This window comes from Pteropus alecto, unplaced genomic scaffold, assembly GCF_000325575.1.
Source record: "Pteropus alecto unplaced genomic scaffold, ASM32557v1 scaffold11, whole genome shotgun sequence".
Taxonomy (NCBI): domain Eukaryota; kingdom Metazoa; phylum Chordata; class Mammalia; order Chiroptera; family Pteropodidae; genus Pteropus; species Pteropus alecto.
In genome coordinates, this window is record NW_006431956.1 from 12,776,303 (window position 1) to 12,798,501 (window position 22,199).

Here is a 22,199-nt window from a genome sequence, read left to right on the forward strand (position 1 = left end):
AGTGGAGTATTTTGAGACATGTGATAAATTGAACGAGCCCAGATCTTTTGCTCTTGGTTCCGGATGTGCATATGTGTAAGGAACATAATGGGAATAGGAATGTCTTTTATGGGTAAAACCTTTCAAGCTTTTAGAAACTGTAGTTTTCCCACCATTTGCCATCTCTACTACTGCAGAAGCATATCAGTAAATTCTATAAGGTAGTTAGTTCTTTGTGCTGGATATCCGAGGCTGTGTACAGGTTCATTAGATATTATCTTTCACTTAAAGTCTGTATAGAAACCTGCTGTTTACTGATACTGTGTTTTAACTATTTTGGGTTATTTTGTTAATTTCAAATTTTTCCACTCATATTGCTTTCTTAATGTATTCAGAAAGTTTTCTTCTTAAAAACTGTTTCAAATTATTTTTATTTTGGTGGGTCCTTTCCTTATCTCTGATAAAGTATGAACTGTATTCATTTTCAAATTTAAAATAGTGAAATGTTATTAACCAACTTGTTACCATACCTATTGGGAGGGGACACAGCCTAGGTGCTCATACTATCTCCATTGTACAAATGAAGAAATAGAGGCACAGAGAGGTCAATTAACTTTCCTAAGATCACACAGCTAAAAACCAGTGAGGCCAGGATCTGAACCTAGCCGCCTGGATCCTGAGTCTGAACTCTTGGCACTGCGCTGACTGCCCCTCATTAAGTCTTCAATACAGCATCAGGCCATATTTAAATCATTAGGTTCTCTCTCCTTGAAAATTGTTCAGCTCCACTGGTTTCTTTAATATTATTTGCCATCTTAATGAATTGGAAGATTTTAAATAAAAGTTTGAAAGCTTTTCACTTCTCCCCTGTGGAAGAATGATACAAAACGAAAGTATCTCCTCTTTCAAGAGACTTTTTCTTCAAAGAGCACAAATATGAAGAAGGAAAAAAACTAACATTCACTTCGTACACTACAACTGTGAACACTGCCAGATTCTTTTCTATTCCTTATCTCATTTGTCTTCATTAACGTGACAATAAATATCCACCCATTTTACAGAGAAGAAAAACCGAGATTCAAAGGAGAAGCAACTTGTCCAAGGCAAACAGAAAGGCTAGAATTTCTGTCTGGCTCCAAGGCAATCCTTTTTTTTATTTTATTTTATTTTCTTATCCAATGCTGCCTTGGCTGTAAAAAACAACAAAAAAACAAAAAACAACAAAAAAAAGTGTGTGTGTGTGTATATTTCCTTTGAACACGAAAAATTTAACACAGAGATTTAATGCAAACAGAAGAGCAGTGGGCTATATATTGGCTGTAGGGCTCCTGAGCCAACATGTCCAGACCCCGCGCCCACATTCTCCTGGCACTTGCTCCATGCTAGACTAAAGGGTGCAGACATCCTTACCCTCAAGCACAAATCACTTTATTGGTCCCCATGTAACACCCCGAAGGAGGAAGGAGAGGTGGTGGTATCTCCATTCTTACAAATAAGAAACTCGAATGGTTTAGGTAAAGCCTGAAGAATGCCGGAGGCGCAAACGACACTGTGGCATCTGTGGCAGACGCAGCGACTGCACACGGTGCCCGCAGCACTTACTCTAGTAGTACTCAGAATGGCGGCTGTGATTCAGCTGAGCCCAGAACTCTTCACCCCGCCAACTTTCCCTCCATCTTGCTTCGTCAGGCTTTGTCCTTGTCATCTCACCTCCTGAGGACCTGCACTGTCTCCTAGGACTTTGTAAGTGAAAAAGCCCAGAGTATCACCACTTTTTTATTCGCATCTTTACATGATGACGCTCCAGATGTGTTCTTATCCTCCCGTTCCTTCTCCTCCTCTCAGGATTATGTATTTCCATCCCAGCATATTTCTTCGTATATGTACTGTCATACAAGAACAGAGTGCTGTGCTTTTTTTTCCCTGCAGAAGTACTTATAAAACTTTGTGGTTACTGAGTTTTAAAATTTTTTACTCCTTTTTATCATACAACATAAATCCTTACACCGTGTAAAACAAAAATACTTTAACACTTAAAATCGTTCAAGATTTCTGTATGCCTGATCTGATTCAATAGGATGGAGTGGCTCGTCCGTTACTGCTGCATTGCCTGTCATTTCCTGTTTTCAGTTGTAAACCCCTGATAGAAAGAGAAAACCTGTTCCCAGCAAATGCGTAACCCACATGGCTTAGGTAAGTGACTTTCAAGAACTCACTTCAAAGCATCTCGATGCTGACTTCTCAAATATGAGCTTACTAACACATTTAATAATTACTAAATAGAGCTGTTGAAAGCACCTCAGAACTAGAGTCAAGACTCTAAATTCCTTGTCACTGTCCAACCAGACCACATACTGGATACCTGTCAGTGTCCCGAACAACAGAAGGTAGTCTGAAACCTATACAGATTATCTGAAGAACAATATAGAGTAGGAAGTGCTTGTAAATAGATTATGGAAGCTGTATTTAGACTCTTCTAACAAGGGTAGATACTTGCTATCTCTTATCCTAAACATCGTCTTCCCTATTAAATAGCTCAGAATCTAGGGGCTTCCACTGTGTATTATTGTGGAACACCTCTGGGACATACCCAGGTCCTGCCTGTGAATTCCCCTTGACAGAGATGGCCCTTCCTTATGACGCACCCACAAGTCGAGTTCATGTTCCTTATTAAAAAGTCTTTGCTACCTACACACCAAGGTACCTACAGTGTATGAATCTTCTTTCAGTCAACGATGCAGGAAATATGTCCTTCCCGCGCTCAATAACGACCTCAGTTTTTCACCAAGCCTGATGGGAAAATGGATTCTTGAAGCAATCATTTCTTCAAGCTTTATCTCAGTATAAAGCCAGGTTAGGAGAAGGCCATACATTTGGGCTATATTATTCTCAGTCCTCACTCCTGTGTCACATTTTGCCCTTGGCTTCTATAGAACTCAACAATAAATAGTTACGCGTATCCAATAATTTCATTTCAATCTTGTTTTAGTCTACTGGGGTCATTCATTTGGTAATTTAATCTCCTTCACAGCAAATGTCCCTCAGAACCAGGGAGTGAAAATAAACTAGCACTTGTCCTCTCATGGGACGAGGACAGTTACATCACAGCTCTGCCACGGGTGCTAAGAAAGCCAGACCTAAGTTTCAAATGCAAATATTATAGAGTCCTTAACTAGGACTGTACAGAATTTCATAGTAAATTTATATTTCCCTCTCCTTTTTTACAACTTGATATTTTTACCCTTTTTGCTTAATTTCACTTTTCGTTGTTAAAAGTCTCCAAGGCTACTGGAGAGAAGACACATTATAAAGATTTCACCTTCATCATTAAAAAGAGTCCAACAGTGATTCTACACCACATCTTGATTCACTTAGAAGGCTACGTCTCAAGAAATGACACTCTATGAGTATCCTTCATGTTTCAATAACATGTAGAAGCAGCCATGTGTCTATGATAAAAAGGAAAGAAACAAAAAGAAAGATGATTCTTCAAGGCCATATGCTGGGACCAAAAGAACAGAGCAGAGAGATTTGAGAAGGAAATTGGTCTTTAGGAAGTCGGTTATCAGCAGATCTGTACTAGTTTGCATCTGGGGAGCTGTTCATCTACACACTGTTCAGAGATGAACTGCAGACAGACGAAGAGCCCAGGCTGAGAGGGAAATGGGATTCTGGTCCTGACTACCTCTGAGTGCCGTCTTTATATCTCTGTGCCTGTTTTCTCATCTATTAAAAAAAAAAGGATTATTAGGGGGGAAACGTACAAGTACCATCTGGTTCTAACATTTTATGATTTTTGAGATGGAATCTAAGAAATGTAAAAGCTTTTAAGTCTGGAGTTACTCCTTCATTCACATACTACTTGTGAATCTCCTAGGGGGTATGTATGGGGGAGGAGGAAGCAAGACAATCCAACCTATAGGAGCAAGAAGAAACTACGAGAACATCATTCATAGTTATTTTTACCTTAAAAGGTAAGAAATGCAGCTTTTATCAACACTAGCACCCTCATTTGTCTCACATGTTAGATGGTCTCTCTGTCATGCGTTCAGTTTATTTACAGTAGAATGTCATCTATGTGGTGTAAAAAAACAAAACCTTTAAATAATGAGGTGGGGAGTGACCACAAAAAATATTTTATACCATATAGATATGTTACAGTTATCTCATACAAAATGCACAGAAGAACTGTCTGAAGGACAATTAACACATTTTTCTTTACATATATACAATTTGTACAAGTGGCTGTCAGTAATGAGAACTTAGAAATACTTTTCTAATCTATTTAAAAATTTTCAATGAGTGTAAAGAGTTTTTTATTTTAAACTTCTCATCCTTATTAATATAAACTGCTACACATTTTCTAAGAACTTAATGTTATCAGGGAACATAGAAATTTACCAGACAAATCTGAACCAAAACTTTCGTATAATTGATAGATGTTTTGAAAATAGGAATTGCTAGTTAATAAATTTAGTCAATAATGTACTTTAGTATTTTGCATCAATATATCTGTGAAGTAAAAAAAAAAAAAAATTTTTAACTATTTTGAAATTTAAAACCAAATAGCAAAATAAATTAAATGTAGTACCAGACTTTCAAATTGATTTACTGCACTGTTCGCCAAGACTTTTTTTAAAGATGACACAAATTCATCCACATAGCCTCATTAAAAGAAAACAAACACAACATATTAATGATAATTTTTAATGAGAGCAAGTTATTAGCTGTTAATATATTTATTTTATCTTGAATGCATCCTTTAAAAACTTCTGTGTATTATCAAACAAATAATACAGTAGTACACACACAAAACGTATAAATAAAAATTCATGTATTGAAGGCCCACATTCGATAAAAACTTGAACACCTACAGGTAAATCAGTGGTAACTGCATCTTTGTTTTTCCCAAGCTCCCCCAAATTAACAACTTTTAGAATCATTTATTACTTAATCATTGCTCCCAAAACAATCAATAATGCCTTTTAATCAGGGGATTTCCTGGAATGGCTACTCAAAGAAAAATATCCCTTACATCTAGCAAGTGTATCTAGCTCATAAATAGAAATTTACAAGTTATTTCTGCCTCATGAAATTCAACAAGTAAAAGATTTCTTCCCACCCATGACACCTAAGAACATTTCTCATTTTCCTAATTATAAAAGTATACTGCATGCTCAATATTTTTTAAAAATCAAACTATTTAAAAAATATAAGTAGAAACTGGAAAATCATCTGAGGAGGGAGAGGGATTAAAAACACACTGGCCACGTCCTCACTCAACATATCAGTCACTTCTCCCCATTAGTCTACTGACTTCATAAACATGGTTCATGGCTACAAAGTATTTCAATATACAGATCCATCAAATTTTACTTAGCCCAAATATTACACTAAAGGACATTTATTATTATAAAAGATCTGTGCTTGGGTTTTTGTTTTTTTAAGGAAACACAAGAGAAAAGGGTCTCTCTCGGTTGGTATATTCCATATTTGTAGGTAAATGTTTATAGCTTAACTCAGTATTTAGGACTATTCCGCATGCCATCAGAACAAGTCTTTTCTTCTTATAAATAACTAAACTAAAATGAATTCTCAAATGGTCTCTTGTTTTGGAGATTCAGAAATGAGAACAAATTTGTGCTGAAATAGTTGGTCAAATGAAAAACAACTAATTCCATTCAAAATATTACTCTGTTCTAGAGCTTTTTTTTGAACTCTTGCAGAAATTTTTCACATAAAGGAAACATTGTACTTTCTTAAAAAGAGATTTCTATTCAAAATTCTAAAAATTTTTGAAATTGATGAAAAAGTTACATATAGTTTATTAATGCTGAAAAGTCACACTGGCTATGTTCTCACTCAACACAGTTCCCCAAATCCATTCTGAATGATCTGTGACTTATAAAACATGAATTAAAGAGATATCGTTAACAAGATAGATTATTTTCTGCTTTTTGTGTCAAACACTTAATATTGTAAAATAATAATAGGATAGGAATAATTCTCTATTAGGTCATCATCCAAGTTAAATATATATTACCATCTTTTATAAAAGGCCCTTAATTTTCTACTTAATTCAAGCTTTAAAAAATAAAAATCAATTAAGCTTCAATTTTAAAAGAAATGTATTATCCACAGGCTAATTTCAAAGCCTGCATCCATCTCAAATAGTAATTTAGGCCTCTTGAAAATTGGCAACTGTAGTTACCACTGTCACAATAAAACACATCCACATAAAGTGGAAATAACAGTTTGTCTGGATGGCTTGGGTTTATACGCACGATCTTCTCTTTCTAAGAGAGACCCACCTTTGTTCTTGCAATTTTATTCAATATTCTCAGGAGTTTTTTCTTCAGCACGAGAAACGTTACTTTTTATGTTACATAAAACAGTTAAATATTAGAGTAGGGAATGTTTTAATATTTAAATATTTCATCCTATAATGAAATATATTATGAAAGTAATATTTTCATTACTGTATGAAAGTAAAAATTACATTGCTTTCTTCTTTCTGAATACTAGTTATCCAAATAAAAAAAGGAGCCAGTCACTCACAGGTACCTGGCAAAACTTTAACCTCCCCTACTACCTGACCCTGCCAGGCTGCAGAATGTTTATAAAGTCAGCACAGGTGACTGACATATTTACATCAGAAAATGCAGAGCAGAGTGGACAGCTCATAGAATCAAGCTCCAAGCCAATGAGAGGACTACAGAGGGGTGACGACATTCAACCTTTAAAAAGCGAACACATAGATTCTCAACAATGGACTCTGGCGGATGTCACGTTACGTTTTCTGAACAGTTTCATCGGAGTCATCCATAGGTCAAGTCTACTGTGAAGTGGTAAGACTGGATAACCAACTGTACATTCCTCACTAGTACATTTCTATTTGAAGAATTTGGCCTGCCAGTAAATGCCACTGGGTCGGGTGTAATCTAAGTTAGGGTATGGCCAGTGGAGGTGAGTCAGCCATAAACAGTGGACACAGAACTGGTTCTGAAGTCCAAGTACACTCTATGCTGACAAATCACCAACTTCTACTGGTCCACACCACCAATGCCCTACTCCATCTCAACCCTGGTTTCCAGACTCTGGACTTGTAGGAAAGCAGATATTTGGTCTTTCAGGACGGAAGCAGGGAAGGAAGGAAGGGAGGAAGGGAGGGAGGGAGGGAGGGAGAAAATTACCAAGTGTTATGTTTCCGAGAATCTGAGGATTTTGAAGCAGAAGGAAGAATGAAATTGTGGGAAGTGGGCCAGTCAGACGACTTGGACGCCTGTATGGCGCCTGTCCCTCCATCACCCAGACTCAACACCCTCTCACTGCCCAGTGTGCACCTCTTTTGTTGAATTGACAAAAATTCCATACTCTAAAAAAATATGTAAAGAAAAACATATCTTATTTATTCCTATCTTCACTGTTCAACTCAGGAATAAATACAAAAGCAGATGTGGAAAAGAACGCTCAGCCACAGGGCCGGGGTTGTAACCTGGTACAGCTCTTTGGGATCAACCTGGCAACATGCGCTAAGAGCCGTAACACATCTGTACCTTCCGATCAAGTACTTCCCCAAAAAGGGAATCTGTTCTAAGGAAATCATCTGAAATAAGAAAAAGTTTTATATGGGGAGATGTTGAGAGAAGCATTATTTACGATAGCAAACAAACAAACAAACAAAACTGCAAACAATATAGAGACTATTAAAACTTCATTAGACTATCAGGAAGTCATTAAAAATTATCATTTTGAAGAATACATAATGATATGAGGAAATATACAGACAGTATAATCTTAAAGAGACTCAAAAGAAGATACTGGAAAGATATACACCCCTGGACAGGATAATTATGGTAATTCTTCACTATATTTGTCAATATTTTTCAAGTTTTCCACACATATTTTACCATCTATATATTATACATATACACACACATAATATATATACCCATATACATGTCTGTCCTCTGTACTTATTAGAACTTAAATTTCTGTTGAAACTATAAATGTTTCTAGTTCATCTAAATAAACATAGGAAGTTTCATATAATGGAATAAAAATATTCACTGTGGGCTATTTATTGGATCCAATTTTGACTGGCATATTTTAAATTTGTGAATATCTGATGCCAAAACCGCAAGAGAACAGTGAGTAAAACAAAGAGATATACCAGCTTCTCCTAACCTACTTTTTTCATTAAAATGTCTTTTAAATTTGCTCCTGTCCTCCTACCTTGGCTCAATACTCCAAAAATAAAAAAAAATAATAATAAAAAATAAAAAACAACCAAGTGCCTTATGGGCTTATCATAATTGTTTCTGAACAGTTCTTTCTATGCCAAAGCATTTGAACTCTTCATCTGCATGCATGAAGAGTCTAATTTATGAATAGATTGTGTTCCAAACGTTCATTTGTAAGTTGGCTGTTTGTTTCTACAGGGAGACATATTCCAAGTTGGGTTCTACGAGGGACGAGTCAGCCATAAAGGAAGTTCCTTCTCAGGTTTCTGGGTACAGGAGAATGCTAGAGCAAATGTTCAAAAAGGTAACGCTGATAAGTAGCACAGTGAGACAGGTAATTTGGGAGCATGGGATCTTAAGGAGTCAGGGCAGACAGGCTTGTGAAAGATAAATGAGCACACTCGACACCTGGGAGTGTGAGAGAGAGGGAGGGCAACGTGGCCAGGCAGGAGGAGGATTACTCGGGAAATTCAAGAGAGCCCAGAAAGAAATTAAGTTTCTGCTTGTTTAGATCAGTATCTGCAAATTTTTTTTCGGACTATAGAAGACTCAGTCAGCAAGGCTTCTATCACATTTATATATGATTATCCCTGGAAATAAAATAATGATGACAGTGCTTGTGTATTTTGGGGGGAGTGGAAAGATTCCAGCCTGGGCGTATAGTTGTGCAAATAAATTGTAAATACAAATGTTTCTATTTATAATGCAATGTATGTGTTCCTGAAAAACTGAGTCCTGTGTATACACTAAAAATAGATCTTAGGCAGACCACTCAAAACCAATGGAACCCTCAAAAAGTGCTAAAAATATACATAGTTTTCAAAACTGTTTAATTCTTAATAAATATAGAATGGACTTTATCTTTAAAACTACAGTTGTGAAGATCACTCAATGGAAAGACTGTGAGGAAGGACTGAGCTCCCAAGTTATACAGACTAGGACCAAATGTACAAAGATTGGAGAGACCATAACATAAGTGCTTCCAAGACCAAATACTTGGCCATCTGAGTCAAGAGGAACAAAAAAGATGAGTAAATAAGTTCTGTTGTCCTACTTGATCTACTGTCTTCGACTGTGTTGTGTCTTTTACATCCAGCTGCTGCTACCTGGATGCGCTAGTGACACGTTCAAAGAAAATCCTGTCTGCACCAACTTCGGCATCATGTGCCATCGTTCCCTATCTACCGATCTCGTGCAAACTAATTTCCATTACAGAAACACGCATGCAGCAGAAGAGAGCACATCACTATGCATTTTCTACGGCAGATTAACATCTGTAAGGAACATTATAAACCCCACATTTTCTTTAGTCCAGCCTGAACACCACCTGAAAGCTTCCTCAAAGATATCAACACTTAGGAATTTGACATGAGAAATTCTGGATGCCTGACCCAAGCAAAGCAAAGCAGGGCAGCTGCTAGCACAGAGGGCACCTCTGTGCACACCTGAAAATGAGCTTCCTTTCCTCTGTGCAGGCAAATGGCAAAAAGAGCTCCTGTCTCTAGTTAGTGCGGCCCTTGCCACGGCATGCAGGTGGCAATACTGATTTCAGCCAGCCCCCACCCAGGCGCCTTTGTTCAGGTTATGTGGTGTGCCATGCCACAGGTCATACTTGGGTTGATTAATATGAAACACCTTCCTCAAAATCCAGGGGAAACAAAAGAAAAGCATGTTTATTACAATTACAAATAATGCTAAGCTCTGAATGTTAGGGTGTCGCAACTTGCGGCTATGATTCTAATCCTAAATAACCAAGTCAGAAGGATAAAATAATTTTGACAGAAAAACGTGCAAAAGGGAAATCGATGAAATCAAAAAAATGGAAGATGGGAGCATAATGGCACCTGAACAAAGGTTTGGCAGTTCTCTGAAAAATGTCACAGGCCTTTAATAAGAAACTGTTTCTCCGTAAGGCTGGGATCCATAAGGATCACACGCCCTCAGGGTAAGGGCGAACCAAATATAAACCATTCCACCCCAGAGGAACTGCAGCCCAAATTCATATCACTGGGAGGTCCAAAAAATTCCAAGCTGTAAGTTTAGTTTAAAATGGGCTTGGTCTGTAGCAGCCCTCGCCACCTGGAGACAACAAACAGTCCTCTCTAGAGGACACACTCTCACCCTAAGACTCAAAGAATCCTCCCCAAATAATTGTCCAGGGAGATGAACAGCTCTCAGCCAAAAATAACCAGGTAAGTATGGAAACGAGGCCCCATGAATAAGAACCAGCAGAGATATAACACAGTAGAAAGAGCTTTCGAAAATTGGGATTAATGCTATTCTTACAACGTTGAACAAGTCTTAAACTTCTGGCACACTTCTGAATACTGGAATTGGTAGAAGCATAACTGAAGCCACTAAAAGATCCGAACTATGTGGAATAAATCGGAAATAACACTGCAGTGCACTCTTTCGTATAATAATGTCTCAGATTGTTTAGAAATGCATTCATAGTCTTCTCACGATTCACTCGGTGACTTTCTATGATGAGCTGTTTCCTTTCTGACCCTTCTCTGCTATGTTCACAGGCAAAGGCCTGAGCGTTGCTGTAAACATCACTCCTTCTCTGTCTCTGACGTCAGCTCGTGGCTACCCCACACCTCTTATCACCGGCTCGCAGCAAGGTTTCCCCCACGCTAATGCACTGCACAGCCTGCTCCGCAAAATGCTCTTATATACTCTGCTCAATCTTCACAGAGGTGCACTTCACACAGTGATGAAAATTTAATGTGAAAGGGCTCAGTCCACCAGTTGAGCACTAATGGCCTACAGTTTACAGAATCCCAGCTCCCCCCATTCATTCAATGATACGTATTGGGCGCCCACTACACACAAGCACTGTTCTAGCGCAGGGAGTAGGCAGTAAACAAGAGACAGTCTCAGCTTCTGTGGAACTCGACATCCTAGCTGGGGAGGTAAATAATAAACACGTCAACAACTCAGTTTCCGAGTGTTAAGGGTCACAGAGATACCACAAGCGGAAGAGGAGAGTGGGGGGGCTCCTTCAGATGAGGAGGTGAGAGAGGCCGCAAAAGGCGACCCTTTCAGCTGACGGACTCAAATGACAAGCAGGGGCGAGCCACGCAGACAGGAAAATAGATGCAGAAGCCCTGCGGCTGCTCTGAGCTTGGCCCGTTTAAGGAACAGAAAAAGACCAGAGCAGCTGGAAGGAAGAAGTGATGAAGACAGTGGTAGGGCCGAGGGCAAAGAGGGAAGCAGCGGCCAGGCCAGTAAGACCTTGCAAGCCACACGCGGGACGCATCATGGTTTTATCCGCAGCGGAGCGGGCAGCCTCGCTGAAGAAGCGACGTGATACCATTGACATTTCGGAAAGATGATTCTGCCACCACTGTAAAGGATCTGGACCGAAACGGGGGCGAAGGTGAATACGGGGTGACTGCTACGGTGTTCTGGAGAAAGAGAACTTAAATGGGAGGAGAGAAATGTGAAGATTCGGGACTGGAAAACGGAAGTGCCGATGAAAGCGGAAGGAATCGAGGTGGGTTCCTAGGTTTTTGGCTTGAGCACCTGGGTAGATGGTGATCCACTCACTGAGACGGGAAAGGAAACTGGTTTAGGAATTGACAGGAGCTGGGGTCGGGGGAGGAAATCAAGAGCCCTGTTTGGGACACACCTGAGACGCCTGCTAGGTATTCAAGGGAAGAGATGCGACTGAGAAACTGAATACCGAGCCTGGCAGGGAAGTCAGAGCTGAAGACTGGAAAGGTCTCGGTCATCAGCAAGAAATGTTATCAGAAGCCATGAGACTAAATAAGGCCAGGTAGATAAAATAAATACATGTGTGACAGAAGAAGACCCTGGGCAGAGTCCCGGGGCATTCGACATTTTGAGAACAGATAAAGAGGAGGAACTTGATGAGGCCCCTAAGAGAGGAGCGGCTGGTGAGGCAGAAGGAAAACAGGAAAAACAAAAAACGAGGCAACCCCCGGATTGGAAAACATGAACATCGCGGATGACGCTGACGAGCAGGCGGGGACGGAAGCTCGACGGGACGAAGACGGGGAGAGCGGCTGGGGAAGGAGGGTCAGCAGCTAATAGGCAGTAAGAGGCGACAGCTTGACACAAGGCTTCCCGACGTTTGCTACAAAAAGGAACAGAGAAAACAGAGTGGACGACAGAGTGGACAGTGAGAGACGTGTCGTCAAAGGCGAGTTTTTTTGTGGTCGTGGCTGTTTATTTTGTTTTCGAGACGGGAGCGAGCGCTGTCCAAGAGTAAGTGCTGCAGAGATGGGAACAGTCTATATCCACCGTCTGATAGAGCGGCCAGCACCCACGAGCAGCTACTGAGCCCTCGAGACGAGACCAAATCTTAAGATTTGATTTTAATTATATGAAACTGAAATAGCCCAAACCAGACAGTGTAGCCCTCCGGCCTGTTTGTAGGCTGATAGAGTCAGCTATCCCAAAGTCAGCAGATGGGGTGGTAGGAAGAGAAAAAGTTGACGACTTCTGTTTGCTCCCTGTTTTCTAAAGCTCTAAAGATCAGCAGCTGGGAGGAGGGCAAAGGAACAAACAGCTAGGGAGGAGTTTATGGAGAGGAAAAGGTAAGAGATAGTTTCAAAGAGCAGAGACCACGCTAAGGGGGACAGTAAAATTTCAGGGTTGAGTACCACTTGAGGGTTACAGCACATTTCGAAGTGGCCCTTGTCGGAACTGTTAAGGTTTTCTCTGGCAAACATCAGCTTCTCAGCCCTTTCGAGTCTAGTCTCAAACTAACATTCCCACCATTTACCGCTGTAATTTTCAATTTTCTCAGCTGCAGAAGCTTTTTGTCCCTGTAAGTATCTCCCCCTGAATATATGCAGTATGTATTCAGGGAGAAGAGGGATCAGGGGGACAAAAAGAGCCGGTCTGGTCTGGATGACGATGAGGTAGGGGCTCGGTGCCCCCACCAGCTCCGCCCCTCCCCACTAGCCTCCGAGGCATCTCCAAGGAACCCCAGGGTTTGAAACCAAAGATTTACTCTCACCAGTGCTCATTAAACTGGCACGTGCTTACAAATCACCTGTCTTGATAACATGAACATTCTATAGAGAAGATGTGCAGAGGGGCCCATAATTCCGCAGCTCTGACAGACTCGTGGGTGACAGACAGCTGGTGCCACTGTTTTGTGGGTTACACTTTGAGTGAGTGGCCATACCAGATCACTCACCATTCTCTCTGCTCATTCTTCTTACTTCTGCCAGTGTGGTCCCCTTGGCCATATATGCCTTTCCTTGCCTTCTCCAACTGGGAGATTCTACTCCATCTTTAAGGCCCTATCAATGTCAGCTCCTCCTGAACCCTTCTCCAAGAGTCCTGGCAGAAGTGATGGTGATCTGGCCCCCACCTGCATCTCCCATCACTCTGCCCCTTTCTCGTTCTGCTCCAGCCACACGGGCTTCCTTAACATATGAAGCCAGGCCCGGCCTCAGAGCCTTCGCACGAGCTATTCCTTCTGCTTCAAACGTGCTTCCCCCCCAGACATCCTCACGTCCAACCCATTCATCCCATTATCTCCTTACTCGAATGTCTTCATGAGGTTTATACTCTGACCACCCTATTTAATACTCTCATCATTCCCGATACTCTAGTTATTTATTTATATATATATGTATGTATGTCTGTTTCCCCTGCACTTATAAGCAATATGAGGGCTGGGTCCACAATATAGTCATTTTGCATCCCAAACATCTTGCAGAAGGTCTCTTACATTAGGAAAAAAAAAAGTAAAATAACAAATTAATAGCTGACATAACTTGCAACTAATAAATATGAATGAAATTTTTGGCACCTCAAACAACCCGAACACTAGTGGAGCATTAAAAGTACGAGAAAAACATTATAACAAAACAGATGCGGATTAGTTTGGCTCAAATAAACTTTTATGAAAATTCTCTCTAAAAAAAAAAAAACAAAAAAAAAAACGACGTGATTCCATAGTGTAGTGGTTAGCATGTTTGCTTTACACGCAGAAGGTCCTGGGTTCGTGCCCTAGTGGAGCCACGCACGGTCCATGGTCTACGGCCATGCCACCCTGAACAAGCCCGATGTCTGATCTCAGAAGCTAAGCAAGGTTGGGCCTGGTTAGTACTTGGATGGGAGACCACCTAGGAAGACCAGGTGCTATAGGCATAAATAATAATAAAATAAAATAAAAAATAAAAAATAAACCATGCAAAATTCAAGCAAGAGCACAAATAATTCTAAAATGATTAATTTAATACTCAAAGATGCACAAGGATGCCAAGTGTAATGGTGACTTTATATCTATGAACCAGGATAATGCAACAATTGATTTAACATGTTTTATCATTTAAAATGTTTTTTTTTTTAAAAAAAAAAAAATAATAACAGCTACAGTTTACTAACATGTGTGAGCAACTCTTTAGGTAGGTATCTTACAATTACCAACTTATTTAATCCACATATCAAACCTCCAATATAGGTACTATTATTATTTCCTTTTATAAAAAAGGAACTGAGAAAGAGAAGCTAAATGATTTGCCCAAGGCCACACACCAACCAGTGTGGCATCAGAGACTGAGCTCTGAACCACTGCAGACAGGTGAAAAAATATAAAGACTTACTCTGAATGTAAAGGCTTCTCACTAGGTAGGATACTGTTTTAAAACCCTCTACAACACTTTTCATGAATTTCACACACACACACACACACACACACACACACACAAAATCTTCCTACATGCTTTGAATATAAGCAGTGGTTTTCTTTCTGTAAAGGAAAAACTGTGTTTTCAAACAGTTTTCCTCCATATTAATAGCTAAGACAGTAGTCACCCCTTATCCACGGTTTTATTTTCCATGGTATCAGTACCCGCAGTCAACAGAGGTCCAAAAATATTTAACGGAAAATTCCAGAAATAACGAATTCGTAAATTCTAAATTGCATTATTCTGAGTAATGTGATGCAATCACTCACCTTCCTGCTGCATCCCGCCCAGGACATGAATCATCCCTTTGACTAGCATATCCACTACCTGCCAGTTAATCATTTAGTAGCCATCTCAGTTATCAGATGGTTGAGGGGAAAAAAGGGAGAGAGAGAGAGGGACACCACGGTCACATAACTTTTATTACAGTATACTGTCATAACTGTTCTATTTTATTATCGGTTACTGTTGTTAATCTCTTACTGTGACTAATTTATACATTTAATAGTAAACAGAGGGCTCTGTAGTATCTACAGTTTCAGGCACCCCCTGGATATATGCATAAATAACACTGGGGTCTTGGAACCCTCATGGATAAGGGGAGACCACTGTACTCAGTCTGTCAAAGCTTTTAAGATTAAAGAAAGAAAAGATTAGATTTCAATGAAATTAATAACTCCCAGGCCTGCCCAGGAAGCACAGCTCGATGGTTAAGGGTATGGGTTTGAATCACACGTCATTAATTCAACCTATGCAACATTCCTACTATGTAGTGTTCTTCTTGGCTACTGTGTGCTCCGGTGTTTCTCACCCCACCTTAATCCTGCAAGGACTCCTAACTGGATTCCATAAACCCTCAAGTTTATGGATAGAGCTCAGGGAATCAGTGAGCTTGGTAGTATGTATCATATGTATTTCTGTTTATTTGTTCAAAACTATTATTCTAAGAAGGGGTCCAAAACCTTCACCAGACTGTCACAGGGGTCTATGACAAAAACAGACACATGGATAGATCTAGAAACGGGGAAATAAGTAGGAGGTATGTGTAACACAAGGAGGGAAATAAATCTGGTTAGGGTTGCTAGAGATGAAAATGGAAAGGAAAAGATGGAGTGAGGGAAAATACATAGGTATTCCTAAAGAAAATAGCATCTTTTGCCTTCCTTCTACTTCTAACCTTCTAAAAAGAGAAGCTGCCTCTACTTCCACTCATTCATTTCTTAGATTTTTAAGCTTGCACGCACATGCGCGCGCGCGCGCACACGCACACACACACACGCGCGCGCGCGCACACACACACACACACACACACCATAAACCACTATCTCAAAAAGTACACCCGTGAACGTTGTGATCTCTAGAGCATCCTATTATGGTGGCCTCTTCTCGCTGAGTTTTCTCTTACTTCCTGTTTCTTCTTCACTCCTTCTCTCAACACAAGTGCCTCCGGTGTTCCAACTTCTCCCGCAGAGATCTGATTCACCCCCACGGCTTACCGATCCTGCATGGGCCATTCTCAGTTCTCCATCCCTGCCCTAACCCTGCCAAGTTCTAATCCCACCTGCTAACACTCTACAGGTGGGCACTCTCACTACCATATCCGCTCACCATCACCTGTAAGTCAACACTTCCTAAATCAAAAAGGTTTTTATCTTTTTCCAACACACGATTCCTTCTCCTGACTCTTCTAACTCTCTCATGTGGTCATCTTTCCTCCAAGAATTCATCACATACAGTCAGGGGACAAATCCTGAATATTTCTCCTTGTTTTTAACATTATTCTTTCTACTATCTTGCTACTCAAAGTGTGGCTTAGGGATGAGCAGTGTCAACATCACCTGGGAGCCTGATAAATGCAGAATCTCAGGACTCATCCCAGACCCGAGTCAGAATTTGCATTTTTAAAATGTCCCCAATTGATTCATACACACATTAAATTTTGAGAAGCACTTGTCTAGTGTTTATTAATTTGCTACCAGCCTAACTGCATCTCAATTTGATCATTTATAGGTATTAATTACTGAATCTTTATTATGTGCTGGTTACAGTGCTAGACTTTAAATGCATGATCTTATTTAACCCTCAAAATAACCTTGTGAGGTAGGCATCATCAACTCTACTTTGACAATGAGTACATTGGGGTGCAAGTGCCTAGATCATCTATCTATCTATCTGCTCAAAAAGCCCATAAATAAAGGAGGCAGGATTTGAACCTAATCCATCTCATCACAAACCATTTTGCCAAATTCCACCAATTCTCTTCAATTCCAAAATTTAGATTTCGAAGAGTATGTTGGCAGAATTAATTATTCTGGTTGACTGCATTTTATAATCAACTTAAGGTAGATTTTGTTTGTTTATTACAATTCTTGTTAAAAATCTTTCTAAAGGCATAGCAAGACAACCTTGCTGTAGAAAGATAAATCATCGTAATTGCTTGATAGTACATATCCTATGTATTTTTGTTTATTTGTTCAAAACCATTATTCTAAGAAGGGGTCCAGTTTCATTCTAAATACTCAAGTTCACTCTAAGTCATCTGAGAAGAAATGGAGAAGAAAATGTATTCTGTTCTCAGGACATATAACCCCAAATTTTAGAGGTTATGAAACTATTTTCCTTATAATATACTTTGAACATGTCCGCTTGGTATTTTCTGTCCTCTAAAGAGGAAAGAAAAAATAGTATGACACTAGTTCTTAAATGAACAATTAGTTGGGTTCCATTCAATGAATTTCATCTACTGTCTAGCTAATTATTATTTTAATTGCCTTATTGTAGTCTATTCAGTTAATTTTTCATAGTCATATATTTCATTTTTAAACCTGGTTCTTTTAGCTTTTCCAGTGCCCAAATATAAACCCACAAACAGAAAAGACATCACTATTCCTCCATTATAGCATTTACCTATTTTTAAGTCCTGGACCTTGTCAAGAATATAACAAAAGCTATAATACTCTACCTAGAAAACCACATATTCATCAAAACATAAAATGCAGTACACAACACTAATATAAACACCCCAGCTCTACTAGGACTGACACCTGCCTGATCCTGCCTGTCCAGACCCCCTCCCTTCTTCTGAGAACTGCTTTCCCCCCAACTCCAACGGGTGGGAGCTGCCACCTTTTGTATAAGTGCTCCATCCAAGGGGAGGCTATGAGTGACCGAAGTCAATCCAGCTGGAATCCTTCCATGGGATTTTCACAACTGAATCAGAGACAAGAAAGTCCCTTTTTAGGGGCAGAAAGCACAAAATGTCAAATTCAGGAACCATGAGTTCGCTGCCCTGTGCAGGAAACCTGTAAGCTAAGAGTAAGAATAAAGCCATAAAGGACAGAAAAGTCCCAACAGTACCCAAGCACCTGGTTCCAATGGTTCTGGAAGCCCAGACCTTTTCCTGTTCTCTTGGTTTGGTTACCAATCCCAGCTTCTTCAGTGATGGACCTCCAACACGCTCCCCCCCACGCCCCCACCCCAAATATCTGAAATGTCCGCCTAAACTCATTTGTGTTTCTATGCTTGCAACCAAGAAATTTTAATATTAATAATGGCTACTTCTAAATACTATATTTGTTTTAAACAAGTTTTATGTCCTTCAATTTTTTTCCATACAGAAAATATCTTCCTCTAGATAAATAGCTTTTAAAATATAATTTCTAAATGGCTCACATTTCACTCTGCATAAAATTATTTTAGAATATGTTTAAAACAAGTCTTGGCTCAGATCACTCTACACGCTCCTCACACTATTAAAATATAATTTTAAGAAGCTAACTGCCTGATTATTTTTAGTTTAATTCCAAATGTAACAAGACAAAATTGCCTTCTTAAATCATCTTTTCTTTTATGTATTCAATTATGTTTTCTGCTTAAAATACTTAAAATTGGCAGTGATCCATTCATTGATGGGTATTTTAAGTTAGAAAGCAGTAGCATATCAAATTAACCACACAAAGTCAGGATTATTCTTATTGAGAATTACCACCACAATGGACTTGAATATTCCTACCTTAATTGCAAATTTTTACATTTCAATCAAATAGACTTTGACTTAATAGGCTGCAAAGCAGGCCAACGACAATCGAGCCAACAAACTCTTAGTTCACACATCTCTCCAGTCGCCAGCGACTTCCTTCCCTCTAGTCATAGCCTTGAAAATTCCCTGGATGCTGCTGCACTGGCCAGGTTATAATGAAAATGCAATTTGTGTTATATAGTTTTACTACTCCTGGTCTGTGCAACCGAATATAAAGCTATGAATCTAGTGGACTCTAAAAACTGTCAAATCTTGAAGTTAGAAAAAACTTGGAAATTATCCAGTCCAATCATCTTACTTCACAGATGCAAATATTAATGTAAAACTAGTCAACATGCCCAACCAAGGTCAAGAGAATTAGAGAAAGAATTAGTACTGATCCAAAGAGCATTTTACCATTGTATGAAGAAGGTTCTCAATCCCCGTAGAAGATGCCTACATAATAAAATAAATATGCAGTTCTCCTTCAGCACTCTAAAGTCTGGTTATCTCTAAATGATCTTAAGAAATGAATTTTAAAAGTATGAAATTGCTATATTCGTGACAAATTTTTTCTCCATTTATTCTGATCACATTAGAAATGCAGGAAAAGACGATGTGAATGATCTATTCCTTTTCCACTATGCTTTCTCAAATGTTCCCATTCATATACAACACTATGCTTGCTCCTTCTTAATAATGTTGACCTAGTTATTCTCATATTATACTATATGGGCTCTGGTGCACACAGGGCATATAAAAACATTTATCTAATGTTAGACTTTGTTGGCTAAACTGAAATCGACCAGAAACACATGGCATCTAAGTGCTTAGATTCCATCTTTATATACATTTCCTTTCTTTTCTTTCAAAAATAATAAAGAAAATAGACATTTTAAAAAAGAAGCCCATGAAACAGACTTTTCTTATGTCAACTCAGAGCCCTCAAAGATATCTGGACTAAAATATGAGGGGAGTTTTCAGCAATCTTTGCACAGTGGCTGGCACTTTTTTGTGCCTAACGTACATTACATACTATGGAAACTTCACTTCTCTGGATGACTATTCTTAGAATTGCTAACTTTTCTTGAAAGCAAAAGAAAATAACACAAAATGCACTATCTGCAAATAATACATTACTCATATAAGCCGTAAGTAGCTTCAAAGTATTTCCAATTAGCAAAAAACTCTAAAACAAATGTAGCAATTCACAAATACAAAGTAGCAACAAAGTGGTTACAGTAAAACATGCACCATTTCACGATTTTCTAAAGTAAACTGGAGTTCAGACTAATTCCCAGAGAGCACACTCTTTTTCAGCAATATACTGTTGACACTACTTTACTAGATTAACCCCTCAGACATAAACACTCTCCTCACCAAAACACCGGAACTCCAAAGCAGATAAAAGCACCCCCAAATACAGAACTGACATTAATTTTTTAAAAAAGTAACGAACAACATAAATAAAAAAGCTTAACAGAATTAGACATAACTCTAAATTGTAGACTTAGTACATGGAAAACATTTCATTTTACATACTGTAATAAAACTTACGAGAGTTTTGGTATAGTAATGTATGCTGTTGTGAAAGCTGACATTCCTAATTACTAAATTAGGATTGTCAGGAAGTTAAAATGCACTACAATGGATCAGGCATCAGGCTGATAGAAATGATCTCTTCTAAACCTTAAAAAGGGTCACTCCATGCAAACACAATCAATCCTGATACTGTTTCGCCTTTTCCCCATCTCAGCTTGGGAGAAAAATACAAACACGATGCTTTTGAATAATTTTAAACAACTTCATTAAATTCAGAATGTTCTTTTAAAAACCAGCATGGTTTTCTGTCATTTGCATTATGATGAAAAGGGCACACAGACATCCATCGAAATCAAAAGTATGGAAAGCAAGCTGACACTTTCTCCCCACATGCTAACTGACTGCAGTGGGTAAGGTCATGGTCAAAATTCACAGGCTCATTTAAACTTTCATGGCTCAGCCAACAGCGCCTATCATGTTTCCAGATTCTAGGAAGATTAAAAATGCGGGAGTTTCTCGCTGTACGATCAGCTGGAGGCTATTTCAGACCCTCAAACCGCAGTCCGCAGAGCCCGCAGCGGCGCATCTTCCACTACCTCTGGGCTGTGCGTTAAGCTAACCTTTCCAAGCGTTCTCCTGAGCCTTTTAAAGAAAACCCCGGAACGGGTGCAGTCGACTCAAGACCGCCTTCCTTGGCGCCCGCCGAGACCCCCTCCCGCGGTCATCCCCAAGGCGCCCTTCCGCAGTTGGTGACTTCGGCCTGGCCCCCAAGGTGGGGGAGGAGGTGTGGGGAGGAAGCCTCCCCGCGGAGCAGCTCTCCAGCCAGCACAGCGGCAGGGCGATGCGGAAGAGGAGCAGGGGAAGATGCTAAACCCCAGTGCCGTATTTACACTGGTTTTTGCTTTGTCAAAAACATTCCTTGTGTCCAACAATATCTCCTTTAAAGGAAAAAAGGACCTAAGCACTAAAGCCTCGGTCCAGGTCTCCCCGATCTCCAGTATTCTCACCGCTATTCCCCCCCGGGGAGGCTCCGGACGCTCCCAGCCTGGGACAGGTACACCTGCCGGCCGGCGAAGGACCGAGCCGCCCCCGCCGCACCCAGCAGAAGGGAGCGATCGCCGGGTCTCTGATCCCAGCCGCCCCCGCTGAGGCTCACAGCCCCGGCGCGCCGTGCCCGCAAAAACTTCCCAGTTCCCAGGCTGCGGGCACAGATCGACCGATGGACGGACGGACGGGGGGCGACACTGGTACCGGCCGCAGGGCTCCCATGCAGATGGGACCTGTCGTCCTGATTCCGGACCTAGGTCCAAAGGGGGTCCAAGTGGCCCGGAGGGGCAGGCGTGCGCCAGGGACGGGGGACACAGGCGCCGCGGCGGGCGGGCAGCCCCGGAGGGCGAGCAGCCGGAGGGCCGGGGCCCCGGCTCGGGCTCTCCGCCCCGCAGCAGCTGCAGCAGGAGGAGGAGGAGGAGGGGAGCGAGGAGGAAGAAGAGGAGGAAAGGACCGCGCGCCGCAGCCCGAGCCCTTACCGAGTGGTTTACCCCCCACATCAGGACGCTGAGCAGCGGATCGCTGGCCCGAAAGAGCTTCACTTTCTGCGCTACGAAGTGCTTCTTCTTGGTCTTGGTCTTGCTCGCCAGCACCGAGGACCCCAGGTTGCCGGGGGTCGCCATGGCCGCCGCCTCTGTCCCCTCCACCGCCGCGCTCCCGAGGCCGGGGACCCGCCCTCTCTACTCGCCCGCCCGA

General features: G+C 40.6%; 1 protein-coding gene and 1 pseudogene across 4 annotated transcripts in view; one reads left to right on the forward strand and one right to left on the reverse strand.

Annotated features, from left to right (window-relative positions):
• The window catches only part of PIP4K2A (phosphatidylinositol-5-phosphate 4-kinase type 2 alpha), a 171,013-nt gene extending 148,820 nt beyond the window's left edge, over positions 1-22,193 (reverse strand). For 3 of the 4 annotated variants that reach the window (XM_025043459.1, XM_006907004.3, XM_025043460.1), the window contains exon 1: positions 21,983-22,193. In XM_025043459.1, the coding sequence (XP_024899227.1) occupies positions 21,983-22,126 (144 nt within the window). In that variant the 5' untranslated portion in view covers positions 22,127-22,193. The remainder of the gene's footprint in view (positions 1-21,982) is intronic. The other variant, XM_006907005.3, reaches the window with a different exon arrangement.
• Positions 14,242-14,357, forward strand: LOC112475682 (annotated as a pseudogene).
• Positions 22,194-22,199: the final 6 nt, after the last annotated feature.